This window comes from Rhinatrema bivittatum, chromosome 15, assembly GCF_901001135.1.
Source record: "Rhinatrema bivittatum chromosome 15, aRhiBiv1.1, whole genome shotgun sequence".
NCBI classification, from domain to species: domain Eukaryota; kingdom Metazoa; phylum Chordata; class Amphibia; order Gymnophiona; family Rhinatrematidae; genus Rhinatrema; species Rhinatrema bivittatum.
The window spans coordinates 2,347,877-2,369,893 of record NC_042629.1 but is presented as its reverse complement, the minus strand read 5'-3'; the positions used below and the strand labels follow the sequence as shown (position 1 = coordinate 2,369,893).

The window sequence follows — 22,017 nt, the reverse complement described above, 5'->3', positions numbered from 1 at the left end:
GCGAGAATTTTGACTAATACCAATCGGAGAGCACATATCTCTCCTATTCTAAAAGATCTTCACTGGCTCCCAGTACACTTCAGGATTCTCCATAAATCACTCACAATTATCCACAAATACATTCACCATCAGACCCCTCTTGATCTGCTACACCCCCTCAAACTGCACTCGACGGCCAGCCCTCTAAGGGATGCCTACAAGGGATCCTTACATGTTCCTTCTATCAAAGTTGTGCACCACTCAAATATCAGAGACCGGACATTCTCTATCACAGGTCCCTCCATCTGGAACACCATTCCTCCGGACCTCAGGCAAGAAACTTGTCTTCTAACTTTTAAAAAGAAACTAAAGACATGGCTGTTCTGCCGAGCCTTCCCCACCACTTGTCCAACAGCTTGACTTAGAATTGTGCCAGTAATTATTTAAATTAATAACGTTCCAGCAATTATGTAAATAAATAAACGCTAAATCATGTTACAAGTTATCATGAGGACGGCTCCTTGCCCCTCTCACACACTCTCTGTATATTGTACTTTATCTTCGTTCCCCCTTTCTTGTTTCCTACTCCCAGTTAAGGCATCCTTGTTATAATGTAACTTTATCCTCCTTCAAATTGTCTCTTGTTGTTTGGTTGGTTATAGTTTCTGCCTAGTTCGATGTAAACCGAGTTGATTTGATTTGTATCAAGAAAGTCGGTATATAAAAGCCTTTAATAAATAAATAATAAATGAGAGGTCTTGAACGGGTAGAAGTGAATCGGTTATTTACTCTTTCGGATAGTAGAAAGGGTCCAGGATCAGTGCAATTCAAATTAGCAAGGGAGGAGTATTAAAAATATAACTTGCGATCAGCAAGACAGGGGTCAATGCGATACGAAAACAATTCAATGAGTCAGACCAGGGGAGGCCAAGAAAAAAGGTTGGGGGGGGGCGAGCAGGGAGAGGAAGAAAGGATGAGGTTAGGTGTTTTACGAAGTGGATGGGAGGGGATCGCAGAAGAAAAAAGAGGGGGAGGGAAAAGTAGGATTGTCACAGGAAAAGGGGATACAATGAAGTTTAACCCTAAAGAGGAGCAGGGGAAGGGGAGAAGAAGAAACAGGTTGACACAGGAAAGGGGAATGCAATTATGAAGTAACACTAAAGCGAGTCAAAGTAGGGGTGAGGATAGGATAGGGGTAAAGGTACGTGAAGGAGGTACAGGAGGGAAGAGGGAAAGCAGAAGAAGTGCCGATGGGGTATGGGGAAGGCAGCGAGATCAGGAGGGGAGGTAGAGCAGCCGAGGGCGGCCGTATGATGGGAAGGGAAGCAAATCGCAGCCTAGGGTGGCAGGGGGAGAAGGATCAAGAGGAGAGGAAGGAGTAGAGGAAGATTGCAGGTAAAATATGAAGATATGCCTCTGACAAGTCCACTGACGATAGAAACTCCCCTTTGCGCACTGCCACTATCACCATGCGACTAGAAAGGAAACTCACAATGTTCACGTCTGCGATCGCTTCCAGGCAGTAGGGAGTCTTCTGAGCGTTCAGGGACGTAGGCCCTTGAGGAGCGAGTACCGGATCCCGTCTTAGGAATCTGAAAACAAGAGGAGAGAGTGGGGCCCCCGAGGAGCGGGTACCCCTGGTAAGGTTCGAAGAGGCAGAGCAGCTGAGGATGAAGCTGGTCGGAACGATCCCCGCAATCAAACCCCCTTGCTAACTCGATACGTAAACGTAAGCACAGATCTTTTATGTTGGAAGTAGATGACGTCACTATGGGGGGACACCCCCGAGGTTTGCACCCTTGCTGGTACAAACTTCGGAGCGCGCACACCCTACGTCATCTAGAACATGGCAGATCCCCAGCGTCAGACCAGCCCAGGGACTCTGGGATGAAACAGCGAGGAGAAGCCGCAGCAGCATCTGTCCATCAGACCCGAAGGGAGTCACCTCAGAGGTAGAGAGGGTGGAGCGAGGGCAAGAACAGGCACGAACGCAACAGTACCTCCCTTCAAAGGGCAGTCTCCTCTTCAGGTACCAGTTTAAGGATGCGCAAGGTGGAATTGTAGAAGCATCTTTATCTAAGATTAGGTCATCTCTGTTCGAACATCCAGAATCTCAAATCTTGAGTTTAATTTGTAGATGATACATGATGACAGAAGGTGCTGAAATTTTTGAAGAGTGTATGATGACATCAGCAGCAATGGGATGAGCTGCTGTGGACGTCACTGAAGTTACAGTGGAAGTGGAGATGTAGAAAAATGTCCAAAGTCCACTTCTGAGTACTTCTTCCGCAGAATGCTGGAAGGAAGATGATGGCAATACCAGCAAAACGATCAGGCTGATGGATGGAGATATCTTCATCCTCGGAATCAACAGTGCCAACAGTGCACGACATCCAAGTGAACCAATCGTAAAAGCTGGTAGCTAGAGATATCTTCTTCTTTGGAACTGATGGTAGCACCAGCAAACAAACAGGCTGGTGATTACAGATATCTTCTTTTTCTTCGGAATCAACAGTGCTGAAGTCCTTCAGCACGACTTCAGAGTAAATTAGTCGTAGCAGATATCTCAAAATAGAAGTCCAAGAAGATAGTGAAGATGTAGAGCGCCATCTAGCTGTGGCGAACATAGCAACCGCTATGAATAGCAGCAGGTAATTGTAGAGCTGCTGTGGATGTTGATAAGATCCTCAAAAGAAGTGGTGGTGTAAAGAATCGTCCAAAGCCCACTTCAAATTGTGATGCAATAATGGATCTTCAAATTTGCTGAATAGACTCCTCAGGTCTTCCACCAGATGACAGAGTAAAGTTGCCTCCTGCCCCTGAGTCCTTCAGAGCAGGGGTCTGAACCGTCACTGGCTCAGGGGTCACAAATGCTGAATGAGAGAGTGGAGGAAATATCGCTGTAGAGCCCAAGAACAGTCCTCCCCCGTGGGACTCAGGTTTGTCAGTTTCCAGGACGAATCGGGCAAACAGAAACATCATGGCCTGGCTGACCACAGTACATGCACAGGCCATTCTTCCTCTGAAATCTTCTCTCTTTAGAGGTCAAGTGACCATGGCCAGATTCCTTCGGTTCAATTTTCTCCACAGCAGAAAGTGGTGGGCCCATTCGTAGTGCAGGAGCACTGGTCTGTTTCAACCCAGGTAACACCTTAGGCCGGAGTTCTTTCACCTTGTCTCAGAGCCGCCAGTCAATCTGAATAGCTAAGGCTATCAATTCTTCCAGCGAGTCAGGTGTCTGACGAGCAGCCAGCTCATCCTTTACGCGGGTGTCCTGGCCTCTGCAAAAGAGTGTCTTCAGACATCTGGGGTCCCAGCAAAGTACCGCTGCAAGAGCTTTAAATTCTGTGGCAAATTCAGCCAGTGATCTGTTGCCTTGCTTCAAGTCCACTAAAGCAAACCAGACAACAGACATACTAGCAGAGTCATCAAACACGGATTTAAACAAGTCCATAAATCCTTCTATGTCCTGCAATATAGGGTCCTTGCGTTCCCACAGGGTAGATACCCACGATAAGGCTCTCCCATCCAAATATGACAGAATATAGCTGGTATTAGAGAGGCCTGTGTGAAATAATGAAGGTTGTAAAGTGAAACGCAAGCTGCACTGGTTCAAAAAGCCCCGAGTCTTCTGGAGTTCTCCGGAGAATCGAATAGGCGCCGCCAGTGGAACAGATGTTTTTAAAGTTACTTCCTGTAACTGACCTTCTGGTGTAGGAACTATGCCTTGTATCTTCTGGGTGTGAAGTTGATGAAAGGCCGCAGTAAGTTTCTCTAGGGTTTCTTGCTGTTCTGTGATGCGTTGAGCCAGGCCTGGAATAGCCTACAAGGCAGAAATGTGAGCCGGGTCCATGGGCTAGTGACATCTAATACTTAGCTGAGTTCCAAGGAGTGCTGCTTCTCCAAATTTCTTTTCTTTCAGCCAAATTCACTGAAGTTAACTTCACTGGAGGAAATGGCTTCCCATACTTTTAAGTCAGATTCACTGGAGTTAGCAATCTGTTAGCGATCAACCCGCCAGGGAGGCGGAGTTAGCAATCTGTTGTCAAATCTGCTCCTCCAGAGGGGAGGAGTTAGCAATCTGTTGTCGATAAACCCGCCAGGGGGTGGAGTTAGCTATCTGTTAGCGATTTCCCCGCCAGGAGGGCAAAGTAGCAATCTGTTGTAATCTGACTCCTATAGAAGAGAGGGGTTAGCAGTCTGTTATGGCTTACCCCGCCAGGAGGCAGAATGATCAATCTGTTAGATTGTCTGCTAGGAGTTAACAATCTGTTATAGGTTAGGACTGCTGCGAGGCAATCTGTAATAGGAGTTGCTCCCCAGAGAGGGGAGGTCAGCAACCATCAAGATCTGTTCTTCCAGAAAGGAGGAAATAGTATCCGTTATGAATCTCCGTACAGACTGGCAACCTGATATATGAGAGTGTCCCTGGAGGGAGGTGTAGGCCCTCTGTGTGGTTCTTGCTAAGAAGTAGCAAATTATTATGATACAGTTCCTGAGGAAGAAGATGTTAGCAACAGTGGAGGGTAGACTGTAAGGTAGCAGTTTGTTGTACTCAGCTCTTGAAGTGTGAGAAATGAGCACTCTAATGTAGAATGGTGAATCCTTGGGTCGATGGCAGATGACAGCACCCTCAAGAGGATATCAAGAGAGGGACCACCGACTAGGCTGGAGTATGGAGACAGAAACAGATAGTTCTTTATTAGACAGGTAGTAGAACCACCAGAGGTGGCAGTAGTGAGCTGATGTGCCTGGCAGGGCTGAAGTCCCTCAGATCCTGGAAATGCAATCTCCGGGCTAGCTGAGCTGTAGAGAGAGACTTATAGATAGTGAGTAGACAGGGCATGCTGGATACATAACCAGAAGTAGATGATACACTCAAATAGATTATAATAAAGCTCAGTTGCTGGAGAGAGTTAGGCCCTCGAGGAGCGAGTACCTGGTTCCAGGAACAGCTCTGAGAGAGCGATGGTAACTCAGAGTTAATTATCTCTGTAATGGATTCTAGGCAGACTGTAATAAGAACTCACTATCTGTATATGAAATAGCTTCTGAAATAGAAGTGAGTCTTCGTAAGGTTTTAGGAATATAGGCCCTCGAGGAGCGAGTACCGGTTCCTATCTGCAATAACTCACGATCTCCATACCTGCGATAGCGTCTTAGACAGAAGAGAGTCTTCAGTTCTAGGAACATGGGCCCTCGAGGAACGAGTACCGGTTCCTATATGCGACTGGAAAGGAAACTCACAATGTTCACATCTGCAATCACTTCCAGGAGGTAGGGAGTCTTCTGAGCGTTCAGGGACGTAGGCCCTCAAGGAGCGAGTACCGGACGTAGGCCCTCAAGGAGCGAGCTTACTGGTCTATAGTTTCCCAGATCACCCCTGGAGCCCTTTTTATATATCAGGGTTTCATTGGCCACCTTCCAGTATTCAGGTACAATGGATGATTTTAATGATAGGTAACAAATTATTTGTATTAGGTCTGAAATTTAATTTCTGAGTTATTTCAGAACTCTGGGATGTTTACCATCCAGTCCAGGTGATTTCTTAAAGGGGATGTAAAAAGGTTAGCACTTCAGCTTGGAGAAGAGAAGGCTGAGGAGAGATATGATGAAGGTTTATAAAATAATGACTAGACTGGAACAAGTAAATGTTTACTCTTTTGTAAATTACAAAGACCAGGGGCACACAATGACGTAACTAGATAATACATTTAAAATAAGAGAAAATATTTTTTCACTTAACACATAATTAAGCTCTGGAATTCATTGCCAGAGGATGTGATGAAAGCTATTAGTGTAGCTGCATTTAAAAACAGTTTGGAGAAGTTCTTGGCGAAAAAGTCCATAAACCGTTATTTAAAGGTGGAGTTGCAGATATCCACTGCTTATTTTGGGATAAGCAGTTTAGAATCTATCTACCCCTTGGAATCCTGCCAGGTACTGGTGACCTGGATTGGACTGTTTTGGAAATAGGATACTGGGCTTGATGAACCCTTGGTCTGACCCAGTATGGCAAATCTTATGTTCTTAATGGTCTAATCAGCTTTAGTTTATAAAAGCATGCTTTTACAACCATTTTGATCTGTTTACAAAATGATAAATTTGAATCAAAATACACCCCTTTATATCAAACAGCCCCTCCTTTGTTTCAAGGCTTCAAATACTGGAGGGTAGCTTCCATTCTACCTAGCAGGTGTTGGTTTTCTTATTTTTCCAGGGTCAAGATTTTTTATACTACTCTAATACAGGGCACAATGAAAACCACCAACACTAAATGCTAAAAATGTGTAATAAAATATATTTTTACCTCATTTTGAGATTTTGAAAAAAAACAAACCACGCTTTGAATTAATTTGTTGTTGTTATAAAAGAAATATTGCAAATCAGATTACACAACACCTCTGCGTTCCATGATTACATAGTCACTTTCATACTTGCACAGGAAGATCTTGTCTCATGTTTTGCCATTCCTGGTTATCTGGATTGATATCATCTATGTATTCCAAGAGAAGATAAGATTGATGACCTGCCTCCAGAATTTTACACCCCAGGTCATTAACAGTAGAAATCAAAATCTGAAGGCTGCAAAGAAGAAACATTGCTTCTAAATTAATAGCACTTCAACTAGAGGAAAACAAAATATCAGCATAGAAAATAATTTGCAGCATATTTCCAATCCTTGTATTTTACAGAAATCCTTGATTTCTACAGCCATGGTCTTGGGTTATTCCTGACACATGTTCAGTAGCAGAGATAATGCGCAATATCTTTAATTGTGGCTCAGTGGATTCACACAGATGAATCATGTCACTGTTATATGCATGGAGCAAAGTAGCTTACCAAGCTGACAGTTTGTAAACCTGGGAAACTTTATACTCCTGGGGGATCTATCAATATATTAAACATTTTATGTACATCATTTTAAAATTCTGCATGTGTCTCAAAATAATATACCGTAATGAATTCAGTCTGAATATAATTAACCTAAAATACAGAAAGAAAGTTATTACTCAAAGAAGCAGATTTTTTAAATTTTTGGAAAAGAATTTTTCCAGAAGTACCTCATTTCCACAACTTCCCACCCCCAGCATCTGGTTCTCCAGTTCACCTTTATCTCACTTCCATACCATCAAACCCCCTCTCCTCATCACTACTGTAGGAATATTAAAAGGAAAATTAGTTCTTACCTGTTAATTTTCGTTCCTGTAGTACCACGGATCAGTCCAGACCATGGGTTGAGCCTTCTGTCCAGCAGATGGAGACAGACCAAAACTGAAAGGGTATCCTATATGAAGACAGAGCCAACCCTGTAATCCTTCAGTATAACCATTGTCAAAGCAGAGAAAACGAAGATAAACACCATAGAACAAGCAAGCAACAGAAGAACTCGAGCAATCAACAAGAGGACTCTGAAAATTTTGAACAAGTAAAAACAGTGAATGAACTCTGTGTATGGACACTCTTGCATGAATGCCCACAATCATCACATAGATGCTTCCGGTGCCTCCTATTAAGAAACACATAGAACAAAAAAAGAATTATGTAGAATACAGCACTTGAAGAATGGTGTAAGGATCTTCGAGCGGACAAGAAGACAAGAAAGGGAAGGGCATCTGGACTGATCTGTGGTACTACAGGAACGAAAATTGACAGGTAAGAACATAAGAACATAAGAAAATGCCATACTGGGTCAGACCAAGGGTCCATCAAGCCCAGCATCCTGTTTCCAACAGTGGCCAATCCAGGCCATAAGAACCTGGCAAGTACCCAAAAACTAAGTCTATTCCATGTAACCATTGCTAATGGCAGTGGCTATTCTCTAAGTGAACCTAATAGCAGGTAATGGACTTCTCCTCCAAGAACTTATCCAATCCTTTTTTAAACACAGCTATACTACCTGCACGAACCACATTCTCTGGCAACAAATTCCAGAGTTTAATTGTGCGTTGAGTAAAAAAGAACTTTCTCCGATTAGTTTTAAATGTGCCCCATGCTAACTTCATGGAGTGTCCCTAGTCCTTCTACTATCTGAAAGAGTAAATAACCGATTCACATCTACCCGTTCTAGACCTCTCATGATTTTAAACACCTCTATCATATCCCCCCTCAGTCGTCTCTTCTCCAAGCTGAAAAGTCCTAATCTCTTTAGTCTTTCCTCATAGGGGAGTTGTTCCATTCCCCTTATCATTTTGGTAGCCCTTCTCTGTACCTTCTCCATCGCAATTATATCTTTTTTGAGATGCGGCGACCAGAATTGTACACAGTATTCAAGGTGCGGTCTCACCATGGAGCGATACAGAGGCATTATGACATTTTCCGTTTTATTCATCATTCCTTTTCTAATAATTCCCAACATTCTGTTTGCTTTTTTGACTGCCGCAGCACACTGAACCGACGATTTCAATGTGTTATCCACTATGACACCTAGATCTCTTTCTTGGGTTGTAGCACCTAATATGGAACCCAACATCGTGTAATTATAGCATGGGTTATTTTTCCCTATATGCATCACCTTGCACTTTTCCACATTAAATTCATCTGCCATTTGGATGCCCAATTTTCCAGTCTCACAAGGTCTTCCTGCAATTTATCACAATCTGCTTGTGATTTAACTACTCTGCACAATTTTGTGTCATCTGCAAATTTGATTATCTCACTCGTCGTATTTCTTTCCAGATCATTTATAAATATATTGAACAGTAAGGGTCCCAATACAGATCCCTGAGGCACTCCACTGTCCACTCCCTTCCACTGAGAAAATTGCCCATTTAATCCTACTCTCTGTTTCCTGTCTTTTAGCCAGTTTGCAATCCACGAAAGGACATCGCCACCTATCCCATGACTTTTTACTTTCCTAGAAGCCTCTCATGAGGAACTTTGTCAAACGCCTTCTGAAAATCCAAGTATACTATATCTACCGGTTCACCTTTATCCACATGTTTATTAACTCCTTCAAAAAAGTTGAAGCAGATTTGTGAGGCAAGACTTGCCCTGGGTAAAGCCATGCTGACTTTGTTCCATTAAACCATGTCTTTCTATATGTTCTGTGATTTTGATGTTTAGAACACTTTCCACTATTTTTCCTGGCACTGAAGTCAGGCTAACCGGTCTGTAGTTTCCCGGATCGCCCCTGGAGCCCTTTTTAAATATTGGGGTTACATTTGCTATCCTCCAGTCTTCAGGTACAATGGATGATTTTAATGATAAGTTACAAATTTTTACTAATAGGTCTGAAATTTCATTTTTTAGTTCCTTCAGAACTCTGGGGTGTATACCATCCGGTCCAGGTGATTTACTACTCTTCAGTTTGTCAATCAGGCCTACCACATCTTCTAGGTTCACCGTGATTTGATTCAGTCCATCTGAATCATTACCCATGAAAAACCTTCTCCATTACGGGTACCTCCCCAACATCCTCTTCAGTAAACACCGAAGCAAAGAAATCATTTAATCTTTCCGCGATGGCCTTATCTTCTCTAAGTGCCCCTTTAACCCCTCGATCATCTAAAGGTCCAACTGACTCCCTCACAGGCTTTTCTGCTTCGGATATATTTAAAAAAGTTTTTACTGTGAGTTTTGCCTCTACAGCCAACTTTTTTTCAAATTCTCTCTTAGCCTGTCTTATCAATGTCTTACATTTAACTTGCCAATGTTTATGCTTTATCCTATTTTCTTCTGTTGGATCCTTCTTCCAATTTTTGAATGAAGATCTTTTGGCTAAAATAGCTTCTTTCACCTCCCCTTTTAACCATGCCGGTAATCGTTTTGCCTTCTTTCCACCTTTCTTAATGTGTGGAATACATCTGGACTGTGCTTCTAGAATGGTATTTTTTAACAATGACCACGCCTCTTGGACATTTTTTACTTTTGTAGCTGCTCCTTTCAGTTTTTTTCTAACAATTTTTCTCATTTTATCAAAGTTTCCCTTTTGAAAGTTTAGCACGAGAGCTTTGGATTTGCACACTGTTCCTTTTCCAGTCATTAAATCAAATCTGATCATATTATGATCACTATTGCCAAGCGGCCCCACCACCGTTACCCTCTCTCACCAAGTCCTGTGCTCCACTGAGAATTAGATCTAAAATTGCTCCCTCTCTCGTCGGTTCCTGAACCATTTGCTCCATAAAGCTATCATTTATTCCATCCAGGAACGTTATCTCTCTAGCGTGACCCGATGATACATTTACCCAGTCTATATTGGGGTAATTGAAGTCTCCCATTATTACTGCACTACCAATTTGGTTGGCTTCCCTAATTTCTCTTAGCATTTCACTGTCCATCTCACCATCTTGACCAGGTGGACGGTAGTATACCCCTATCACTGTAGTCTTCCCTGATACACAAGGGATTTCTACCCATAAAGATTCAATTTTGTATTTAGTCTCATGCAGGATGTTTATCCTGTTGGACTCTATGCCATCCCGGACATAAAGCGCCACACCTCCTCCCGACTGCTCCTCTCTGTCATTGCGATATAATTTGTACCCCGGTATAGCACTGTCCCATTGGTTATCCTCTTTCCACCATGTCTCTGAGATGCCAATTAAGTCTATGTCATCATTTACTGCTATACATTCTAATTCTCCCATCTTACTTCTTAGACTTCTGGCATTAGCATACAAACATTTCAAAGTTTGTTTTTTGATTGTATTTTATTCTGCTTTTTAATTGATAGGGATAAGTTAGAATTTTTTAGCTCAGGTGAGTTTTTAGTTACAGGCATTTGGACTACTTTTCTAATTATTGGAACCTCACTGTCGGGATGCCCTAATTCTAGTGCATCATTAGTATCCTTTAAAGATACATCTCTCCGAACCATGCGCTGCTGAGCGACTGTCGGCTTTCCCCTTTGTTCTAGTTTAAAAGCTGCTCTATCTCCTTTTTAAGGGTTAGCGCCAGCAGTCTGGTTCCATCCTGGTTAAGGTGGAGCCCATCCCTTCGGAAGAGACTCCCCCTTCCCCAAAAGGTTCCCCAGTTCCTAACAAAACTGAATCCCTCTTCCTTGCACCATCGTCTCATCCACGCATTGAGACTCCGGAGCTCTGCCTGCCTCTGGTGACCTGCGCGTGGAACAGGGAGCATTTCAGAGAATGCTACCCTGGAGGTTCTGGATTTAATCTTTCTACCTAAGAGCCTAAATTTGGCTTCCAGAACCTCCCTCCCACATTTTCCTATGTCGTTGGTGCCCACGTGTACCACGACAGCCGGCTCCTCCCCAGCACTGTCTAAAATCCTATCTAGGTGACGCGTGAGGTCCGCCACCTTCGCACCAGGTAGGCATGTTACCAGGCGATCCTCACGCCCACCAGCCACCCAGCTATCTACATTCCTAATAATCGAATCACCAACTATGACGGCCGACCTAACCCTTCCCTCCTGGGCAGTAGGCCTTGGGGAGATATCCTCAGTGCGAAAGGACAATGCATCACCTAGAGAGCAGGTCCTTGCTACAGGATCCTTTCCTGCTACATCTGGTTGGTGCTCTCCCATTATGAGACCTTCTTCCTCCAAGGCAGCACCAGGGCTGCCAGTCTGAAGTTGGGACTGGACTACTATGTCCCTGAAGGTCTCATCTATATACCTCTCTGTCTCCCTCAGCTCCTCCAGGTCTGCCACTCTAGCCTCCAGAGATCGGACTCGTTCTCTGAGAGCCAGGAGCTCTTTGCATCGCGTGCACATGTACAACTTCTCACCGGTGGGTAAAAAATCATACATGTGACACTCGATGCAAAAGACTGGGAAGCCCCCCTCTTGCTGCTGGACTGCTGCCTTCATCTCAATTTTGATCAGTTCCTAGTTAAGTTTTAGGGTTGCTATGGGATTAGGAATGTGTCTAAGTTCCTTTAAATGTATTAGTGAATTCACTATATGTCTGGTAGTGGCCTACTGGGGTCTGATCGAATTCTCAATAAAGTTTTTGTTGATGGGGTTTTTTTTTTTTTTTTTGGGTTTTTTTTTTGTGCAAGTGGCACCTGCCTATAAATTAAGGGATGAGCTTGGGGTGGGTGGGCGAGGGGTGGGAGGGTTGGGAATTACAAACAGTCTAACTTTAGTTAGTCAGCCTGAGTGACTCACAGCTCCCTTGATTAACAAATGTTGTTCCCTATTCAAACCTAATCACACTACCTCAACACCTTTCCAAGGTGAGTAACTGAGCTGAAATAAGGTAAGAGCTCATTTTTCTTTCCCTGTACGTACCCGGATCAGTCCAGACCATGAGATGTACCAAAGCTTCCCTAGACAGGATGGGACCTTGACACGCTCGAAGCACCTGCCGCCCAAAGGAACCAAAAACTGGCGCCTGAACATCAAGGCGGGATTGTTGAGCAAAAGTATGCAGAGACTTCTAAGTAGCTGCCCTGCATATCTCCTGCGGGGAGACCAACTGGCTCTCCATCCAGGAAGCAGTCTGAGAACGCAAGGAATGGGCCTTAAGGCCCTCCAGGACCGGACGTCCCTGACAGATGTAAGCCGACGAGATCGCTTCCTTCAACCAGCGAGATATCATAGTCTTAGAGGCCTGTTTGCCCCGGTTGGGGCCATTCCATAAGACAAAAAGATGATCAGACACTCAAAAGTCATTAGTTACCTCAAGATAACGCATGAGAACGTGTTTCACATCCAGACAGCAGAGATCATCCCCGCCAGGGCTTCCAATGTCCGCAGGAGAGAACGTGGGGAGCTCCACCGACTGATTTACATGAAATGAAGACACAACCTTCGGTAAGAATGACGGGACCGTCTTAAGAGAGACTCCGGAGTCCGAGAAACGTAAGAAGGGCTCACGCAAGACAACGCTTGGATCTCAGACACCCGTCTGGCGGAGCAAATAGAGACCAGCAACACCGCCTTAAGCGTCAAATCCTTGAGGGTAGAACGGCGAAGGGGCTCAAAGGGAGCCTGACAGAGAGCCCGGAGGACCAGATTCAAACTGCAAGAGGGACAAGTGGGACGGAACGGCGGCTTCAAATGTTTGACCCCCTTTGAGAAAACGGACAATATCCAGATGAGACACAACCGCATAGCCTTTGAGGCTTCCCAAGAGAGAAAAGAGGGCAGACACCTGTACACGGAGCGAGCTGAAGGTGAGACCCTTAGAGAGGCCACGCTGGAGGAAAGAGAGGACTAGCGAGACTGGAGCCGAATGTGCCGTAACACCTGCTTCCTCCCAGACCAGCTCAAAAACCTTCCAAACCTGGACATAGGCGAGGGAACTAGAAGTTCTGCAAGCCTGCAAAATAATGGAGATGACGTCCTCAGCATATTCCCTCCGCCTTAGCCTTTGCCGTTCAAAAGCCATGCCACAAGACAAAAGCGATCCGCCTGTCGAAAAATACAGGACCTTGGCAGAGAAGGTATTTAAGATGGCCGAGGCGAAGGGGACCGTCCGACACGAGGTTGACTAGGTCCGCGAGGCCACTCGGGAGCTACTAGAATGACCGGACCTCTGTGAAGCTCTATCCATCTGAGCACTTTCCCTATGAGGGGCCAGTGAGGAAATACGTACAGAAGGACATTGCGCGGCCACGGAAGGGCCAGAGCATCTACCCCTTCCGAGTAGTGCTCCCTCAGCGGCTGAAGAACCGGGGAGCCTTGGCGTTGGTCAGAGTTGCCAACAAGTCCAGGTGCGGAGGACCCCACCTGCTGATGATCGAGGCCATGGCATCGGACAACTCCCACTCGCCTGGATCCAGACGCTGATGACTCAAGAAGTCGGCTTGAACATTCTCGTTGCCCGCTATGTGAGAAGCTGCAAGGCACTCCAGGTGTCACTCCGCCCATGCAAGAAGCCGACTTGCTTCGAGGGCCACCAGGCGACTCCTGATGCCCCCATGGTGATTGATGTATGCCACGGTGGTAGAGTTGTCCGAGAGCACCCGGACTGCCCGTCGTCAAAGCAGTGGGAGAAATGCCTTGAGTGCCAGGCGAACCGCACGAGTCTCCAGGCGGTTGATGTGCCAGCGAGACTGGGTTAGGGACCAGTACCCCTGCGTGGTCTGAGACTGGCAAACTGCTCCTCAACCGGAGAGGCTGGCATCCGTTGTGATTACCATCCACTGCGGGGTCCGAAGGGACATTCCACGGAGAAGGTGCTTGAGCGATAGCCACCATTGTAAGTCACTGATGGCAGAGTCGAAGAGCGGGAGCTGCGTCTGAAACTATTCCGATACCGGCTGCCAACGGGCCAGCAAAGCTCTCTGTAAAGAATGCATATGCGCAAATACCCAGGGGACCAAGTCGATCATGGAAGCCATGGTCCCCAGGCCCTGCAGATAATCCCGCACTGTGGGAAGAGGCATGGAGAGGAAGCTCTGAACCTGATCTATCAGCTTGAACGCTCTCGAGTCCGGCAGAAAAACCTTGCCAACACGGGTATCGAAACGAGCCCCCAGGAACTCCAAGACCTGGGTCAGTCAGAGATTGCTCTTGGAAAAATTGACGATCCATCCCAGGGACGAGAGAAGAGCAAGGACGCGGTCCACCACCTGGCGGCATAGGGTCTCCGACTTGACCCGGATTAACCAATCATCCAAGTACGGGTGGACCCAGCACACCGTCCTTCCGAAGGGCTGCCGCCACCACCACCACCATCACCTTGGTAAACATGCATGGTGCCAAGGCAAGGCCGAAGGGCAGGGCCCGGAACTGGAAATGTTGGTCCAAGATCTGGAACCGGAGAAACCTCTGATGTTCAGAACGGATTGGTATGTGCAGGTAGGCTTCCGTCAGATCGAGTGAAACCAGAAATTCTCCGGGATGGACCGCCACTATCACTGCCTGCAGGGTTTCCATCCGGAAATGGGGCACCTTGAGGGCCCAGTTGACCCTTTTGAGATCCAGGATGGGACGAAAGGAGTCGACCTTCTTTGGGACCACGAAGTAGATAGAATATTGGCTGGTGCCGTGTTCTGCCACCGGGACCGGGAGGATGGCCCCCAGCCTCTGGAGTCTGGTAAGAGTCTGAGTCACAGCGGCCCGCTTCCGGTGGCTGCACAGAGAGACCATGTACAGTTCCGGGATGTCGCGAGCAAACTCTAAAGCGTAGCCTCTTTCTATTGTTTCGAGGACCCACTGGTCCGATGTAATTTTGGCCCATTCCTCCATGAACAGAGACAAATGACCACCTAAGTTGGGAACGGAGGGATGGACCGGCAGATTCTCATTGGGAGGTAGGCTTGGGCGCGGGACAATGGGGAGCGGCATCTTGGAAGGCCCGAAAGGACTGGGGCCTTCCGAGGACTTTCGGCCTCGAAAGGACTGGGGCCAGGACTGGGTCCTGGAGGAATTTCCCCTAGAGAAGGCACCCCTTGCTCTAGGGTGATATCTGTGTTGTACGAGTAGCCTGTTTCGTGCGGTCCTCAGGCAACTTTATGAACCTTGTTTTCCCCCAAGGATTTAATAAGCTGCTCCAGGTCCTCGCCAAAAAGCAACTTACCTTTGAAAGGGAGAGTTCCCAGCTGTGCCTTGGAAGACGAATCAGCTGCCCAATATCGGAGCCAGAGAACCCGTCTGGCCGAGACCGCCGAAGCCATCGCCTTCGCCTGCACCCGGAACAAGTAGTATAGGGCATCCGCCCCATAAGCTATAGCGCCTTCTAACCTGTCAGCCTGCTCTGCCTCTGCAGACAGGAGGTCTTGGGTGCTGATTAATTGTTGGACCCACTTAAGGCTTGCCCGCTGCATGAGACTGCTGCAGATCGACGCCCGAACACCCAAGGCCAGGATTTCAAAAATGCACTTGAGATGGAATTCCAGCTTGCGATCTTGGACATCCCTCAAGGCCGTAGCCCCCACCACCAGGATGGTGGTATGCTTAGTAACCGCCATCACAGAAGAGTCCACCTTAGGCATTTTCAATAAATCTAAACAGTCCTCCAGGAGGGAATAAAGCTTTTCCATGGATCTCCCGACCCGAAGACCCTACTTGGGGGCCTGCCATTCCGAGGAGCATTAGTTTGTGCATAGGGTGGAAGGAAAAAGAGCACGGCAGAGCCCTGAGCCCCACCAGAACCGGGACCGAGGAAGCTGGCATCGCCGTAGAAAACTCGTCCACTGGGGGACACTCAATCCCCAATTCCTGTGAGATGAAGGGGATAAGAGGCTCCAATTCCTCCCTTCGGAAGAGACGGAAAACCTGGGGGTCATCCCCCTCCAGGGGGGGAGAGGCGTCAGCCGAATCCAGGTCCTGATCTGGATCCTGGTCAGGCAGGGGGGCGGGTGCAGTGGGGGGAGGGGGGAGGGGCCCCCGGAACCACTCGAACCCGAATCGACCCCTGCCCGTCCGGAGCCGCAGGGGAGGGAAGAACAGGGAGCCGAGGGGCCTTAGCCGGGGGGGGGGGGGGGCAGGGGGGTCCGCTCCCTCTTGTAAACTTGCCAAATAGGATTTGTGCATTAAAAGCACAAAATCAGCTGAAAAACGGCGTCTGGTGCCTCCGGGGGGAGGGGAGGGGGGGAGAAGTCCTGCATGAGGAGAGTGCGTAAGACTCAAATCGGGGGGGGCTCTGAAAAAAAATCGGGTCCGGTGACTCAGGCTGCTCCGAGAAAGAAGGTGAAAAAACTAAAATGGCTGCCGTTCCCGCGGTTTGACAGCCCGGGAATGGCACGGCCATGCGTTTAAGAGGCCTGGCTCGGGTACCTGAGGGCATCGGAGACACAAAGGAACCTTCCCCCCCCCGGTAGACAGCGAGAGCAGAGTCCCTCCCTAGAGAGACAAAGAGAGGAATCCCCACAAGCCAGACACAGTGGGGATCGTGGCATGGCCCCGATGTGAAGGAGGGGCAGCAATTGAAATCAGCTGGGCTGCCGGGGCTGAAGGAGCGGAGGCACAGAGTGAACTGTGCACGCTCCTAACTCTCTCTCTAAGGCTGCAATACTGCACAGGTAAATCAGAGAAACTTTTCTTCTGATCTTTCCTTTTTTTTTTTTTTTAAAACAAAGACAAGGGAAAAGACATCCCTGTAGGCAGCTTCAGAGACAAGTCATCCCAGTGAAGGGAGACAAGTATGGAGGGAGGGAGAGAGAGGCTGAACAGGGGGAGTGACTGGCGCCACCAATTTCCACCCCTGCAGCCGAGGACCACCGGGAATAGGGAGCCTAGGCTATATAAAACAAGGGGCAAACCCCCCTAGGCCCCCGCAAGAGCAAGGAAACAGGGACTGTCTCCTGTAAAAGGAATCCACAGAGTTCAAACAACAAAACGTTTTTTTTTTTTTAATTAATAAAGTGTAAATATTTGCTTGATCCAAACAGCGATAGAAACAAAGACAGAAAAGTCCCCAAAAGGGACAAGAAGAAGACAAACAGGGAACCACCCATGGTCTGGACTGATCCGGGTACGTACAGGGAACATGACATTAACAAATACTACATATTTATTTTTCTATAAGGCCTGACCTTTGAAAGGCTTTCTACAAGTGCCAACGGAGAAATCTTTCTAAAAAAGGTTCTTTGTTTCATTTAAAAATGGATAACCAACATTACATTCAACACGAGCTTGAAGGGATGATGAGGTCACTGCCAAACATATATGCAACAAAAGGATGTCTGAAAATCAGATCCCCCAATTTCTCAGTTATTTTAAGATCTGTTTTAGACATATATGTAATCTGAGTTAGTAAATGGAGAGATTACTTACCTGATAATCTCGTTTTCCTTAGTGTAGACAGATGGACTCAGAATAAGTGGGTATAGTGTGCTCGTGCTAGCAGTTGGAGACGGATCTGACGTCAGCACGGGTACATATACCCCCACAGGAAGTGAAGCACTTCAGTAATCTTCCTTGCAAAAGCTGTTATGGATATATGTGTACTGACGATCAATGAAATACTGAAAACAGGATTCCCCTGACCGATTGATGTTAGCTGGAGACCGCCAGCATTCCCAACCGGAAGGCATCGACACCTGGCAAAGGGGACGCTCTTATGTAAGCAAATGACATGGCCTACCTGGAATCGGTGAAACCCATGTATACTGGCAGCTGGGCGGGATGCTGAGTCCATCTGTCTACACTAAGGAAAACGAGATTATCAGGTAAGTAATCTCTCCATTTCATAGCGTGTAGCCAGATGGATTCAGAACAAGTGGGATGTACAAAAGCTTTACTCCCGGACTGGGCAAAATGCCCTCGTAAATGCTGTGTCCTCCCTGGCCTGGACATCCAGACGGTAGAACCTGGAGAAGGTATGGAGGGAGGACCATGTTGCCGCTTTACATATTTCTGCAGGCGACAGCATCCTAGACTCAGCCCAAGATGCTGCTTGGGCCCTGGTCGAATGAGCCTTGACTTGAAGAGGCGGTGACTTCCCAGCCTCTACGTAGGCCACTCTGATAACTTCTTTAATCCAGCGGGCGATTGTGGGCCGAGAGGCCGCTTCACCTTGTCGTTTCCCACTGTGAAGGACGAAAAGATGGTCCGTCTTTCGTACGGCTTCTGTCAATTCCAGATATCTGGGCATAAATCTGCCGATGTCGAGATGGCGTAGTAAACGCCCTTCTTCTGATTTCTTCAAACCTGCCGTGGTTGGCAAGGATATGGTTTGGTTGAGGTGAAATTGTGAGACTACCTTAGGCAAGAAGGAGGGAACCGTGCGAAGATGAATAGCCTCTGGAGTGATCCTGAGAAAGGGGTCACGGCAGGACAGCGCCTGTAGCTCCGAGATACGGCGTGCTGAACATACGGCCAGCAAGAACACCATCTTCAAAGTTAGAGAACGGAGAGATAGGCCCCTAAGGGGTCTGAAGGTGGATCCCGCGAGGAAATCCAAAACTATGTTGAGGTTCCACAGAGGCACTGGCCACTTCAGGGGTGGACGAATATGCTTGACTCCTTTCAGGAAGCGAGAGACATCTGGGTGCGTGGCAATGGTCTTGCCGTCCCTCCGGGAACCGTAGCAAGACAGCGCAGCCACCTGAACCTTGATGGAGCTGAGGGAGAGACCCTTTTGAAGCCCATCCTGCAGGAAATCCAAAACGATAGGGATTGTGGTCACATGTGGATTGGTGCCATGAGTATCGCACCTGGCTTCAAACACTCTCCAGATCCTTACGTAGGTGAGGGATGTGGAAAACTTGCGAGCTCGGAGGAGTGTATCTATCACCGGCTCCGAGTAACCTCTTTTCTTCAGCCTAGCCCTCTCAATGGCCAGACTGTAAGAGAGAATTGAGCTGGATCCTCGTGGAGGATGGGACCTTGATGTAGAAGGTCCCGGAGAGGAGGCAGGGGAAGAGGCTCCCCTGCCAGCAGTCTTCTCATGTCCGCGTACCAGGGTCTTCTTGGCCAGTCTGGTGCCACTAGAAGAACTAGGCCCCGGTGCTTCTGAATCTTGTGGATAAGGGTGCCCAGCAGGAGCCACGGAGGAAAGGCGTAAAGCTGGGCCCCTGGAGACCATGGCTGAACCAGGGCGTCGATCCCGTGAGAGAACGGATCCCGCTTGCGGCTGAAGTATCTGGGTACTTGAGCATTGGACCTGTCCGCTAATAAGTCCATGTCCGGGATCCCCCAGTGATCCACAATCAACTGGAAGGCTGTGGGCGACAGCTGCCATTCCCCCGGATTTAGGCTTTCTCTGCTGAGGAAGTCCGCCGCGGTATTGTCCCTTCCGGCAATGTGGACGGTGGAGATGTCCTGAAGATTCGCCTCTGCCCAAGCCATCAGCGGGGCTATCTCTAGGGACACCTGTCGGCTTCTGGTTCCGCCCTGACGGTTGATGTATGCCACCGTGGTGGCGTTGTCGGACATCACTCTGCCCGATTCCGCAGTCTGTGAGCAAATCGTAGGCAGGCTAACCGGACTGCCCGTGCCTCTAGGCGATTGATGTTCCACCCCGACTCTTCTCTGTTCCACCGCCCTTGTGCGGTGAGTTCTTCGCAGTGTGCTCCCCAAGCCGCTCAGGCTGGCATCTGTGGTGAGCAGAATCCACGTGGGGGAGGACATCTTCGACCCCCTGCTCGTGTGGTTGGACTGCAGCCACCACCGTAACTGGGTCCGCACTCTGGCTGGTAGAGGTAGATGCACGGAGTAATTCAGGAAGCGGGGGCTCCAGCGAGAGAGCAGGGAGCTTTGTAGAGGTCTCATATGGGCCCTTGCCCAGGGTACCACTTCCAGGGTGGATGCCATGAGGCCGAGAACCTGCAGATAATCCCAAGCTATGGGCCGGCTGGCTCCAATCAAGGACCGGAGACGCGTCTGAAGTTTTAACCTTCTCTTGGTGGTGAGACTGAGTTTGTCTGCCTGGGTGTCGAACAGGACTCCTAGGTATTCCAGTGATTGGGAAGGCTGTTGGCAACTCTTGTTTAGGTTGACTACCCATCCCAGGCTTTCCAAAAGGGCGATCACTCTGTTGGTTGCCCGATGGCTCTCCTCTCGTGATTTTGCCCTGATCAGCCAATCGTCTAGGTAGGGATGGACCAGGATTCCTTCCCGTCTGAGCGCCGCTGCTACCACGACGACCACCTTGGTGAAGGTCCGCGGCGCCGTGGCTAGCCCGAAGGGCAAAGCCCGGAACTGGAAGTGGCATCCCAGAACCTTGAAGCATAGGTAGCGCTGATGATCTGGATGGATCGGGATATGCAGGTAGGCTTCTGACAAGTCTAAGGCCGTGAGGAATTCTCCTGGCTGTACTGCGGTCTTGACTGAGCGCAGTTTCCATGCGAAACCTCGGGACCCTTAAGTATCGGTTGACTGACTTGAGGTCCAGTACGGGCCGGAAAGTGCCCTCTTTCTTGGGTACCATGAAATAAATGGAATAGTGCCCAGAATCCATTTCCCATGCAGGTATTGGGACTATGGCGTTCAAGGACAGGAGCCTCGCCAGGGTAGCTTCCAATGCTGCCTTCTTGTGGATTGGATACGGAGATTCCACAAACCTGTCCGGAGGGAGATGATGGAAGTCCAGATAATACCCCTCTCAGTTAATGGCGAGGACCCACTGGTCCGACGTAATCTCGACCCATCTGGGGTAGAAGAGGGTTAACCTGCCCCCTATGGCTCCGTCCCCCGGATGGATCGACTGATTCTCATTGGGAGGCGCGGCCGGGCCCTGAACCCGAGCCGGCTCCCCTCTTATGCTGCTTGGTCCGAAAGGACTGGTTCCTGGCCTGAGGACGAGGCGCCTGGTAGCGAGCCCTATAGGGAATTAAGCGTTGAGAGCTTCTGCCTCTGGAAGGCCTCGGAAAGGCACGCTGGTTCCTCTTGAACCTATCTTCCGGCAGGCGAGTTATTGGAGAGGCACCCCATGTGCTGGCCAATTTGTCAAGGTCGCTGCCAAACAGGAAAGAACCCCTAAAGAGCATTCTGGTGAGGCGTGTCTTCGAAGGAGCATCGGCTGACCAATTCCGTATCCAGAGCTGCCTCCTGGCAGCTACCGAAGATGAGATCCCCTTGGCTGTTGTACGGACTAGGTCAGATGCCGCATCCGTGAGGAACGAGAGAGCGGACTCCATGTCCGCTGCTGGAGCATTGTTCCTGACCTGTGATAAACAGGAACGCGTCACCACTGTGCAGCAGGTTGCGATTCGTAAAGACAGAGCTGCCACCTCAAAGGTCTGTTTCAGGATGGCGTCCAGTCGCCGGTCATGAGGTTCCTTGAGGACCGCCTCCCCCCTCAACTGGAATGGTAGTGCGCTTGACCACCGCGCTAACCAAGGCATCCACCTGAGGGCATGCCAGCATATCCTTTATTGCCGGATCCAGGGGGTACATGCCCAGCAGGGCCCAACCCCCTTTGAATGAGGCCGCTGGTGCAGCCCATTCGAGATCTATCAGTTGCTGTGCGGCTTGCAAGAAGGGAAAATGGCGGGCTGTAGGACGAAGACCTTCCAGCAGAGGGTTCTGTGTAGATGGCACCGTAGTGCTGGGGCCTGTAATAGCCAACTCCGCCAGGCACCGCCAGATACCAGGTCGGAGAGATCTTCCTTGGGAAAGAACCACCTCATGGTTCGATATGGCTCAATCCCTGCGGGAAGTTCCCTCTCCTCGGAGGGTTCGGACTCGTCTTCTGAAACATCAGGGTCCGCCTGACCCGGACTGCCCGGAGGC

General features: G+C 48.4%; 1 protein-coding gene across 1 annotated transcript in view; it reads right to left on the bottom strand.

Moving 5' to 3' along the window:
- The window catches only part of LTN1 (listerin E3 ubiquitin protein ligase 1), a 745,678-nt gene that overhangs the window by 516,987 nt on the left and 206,674 nt on the right, over positions 1-22,017 (bottom strand). The window contains exon 12 of the mRNA XM_029579179.1: positions 6,417-6,564. Within this exon, the coding sequence (XP_029435039.1) occupies positions 6,417-6,564 (148 nt within the window). The remainder of the gene's footprint in view (positions 1-6,416; positions 6,565-22,017) is intronic.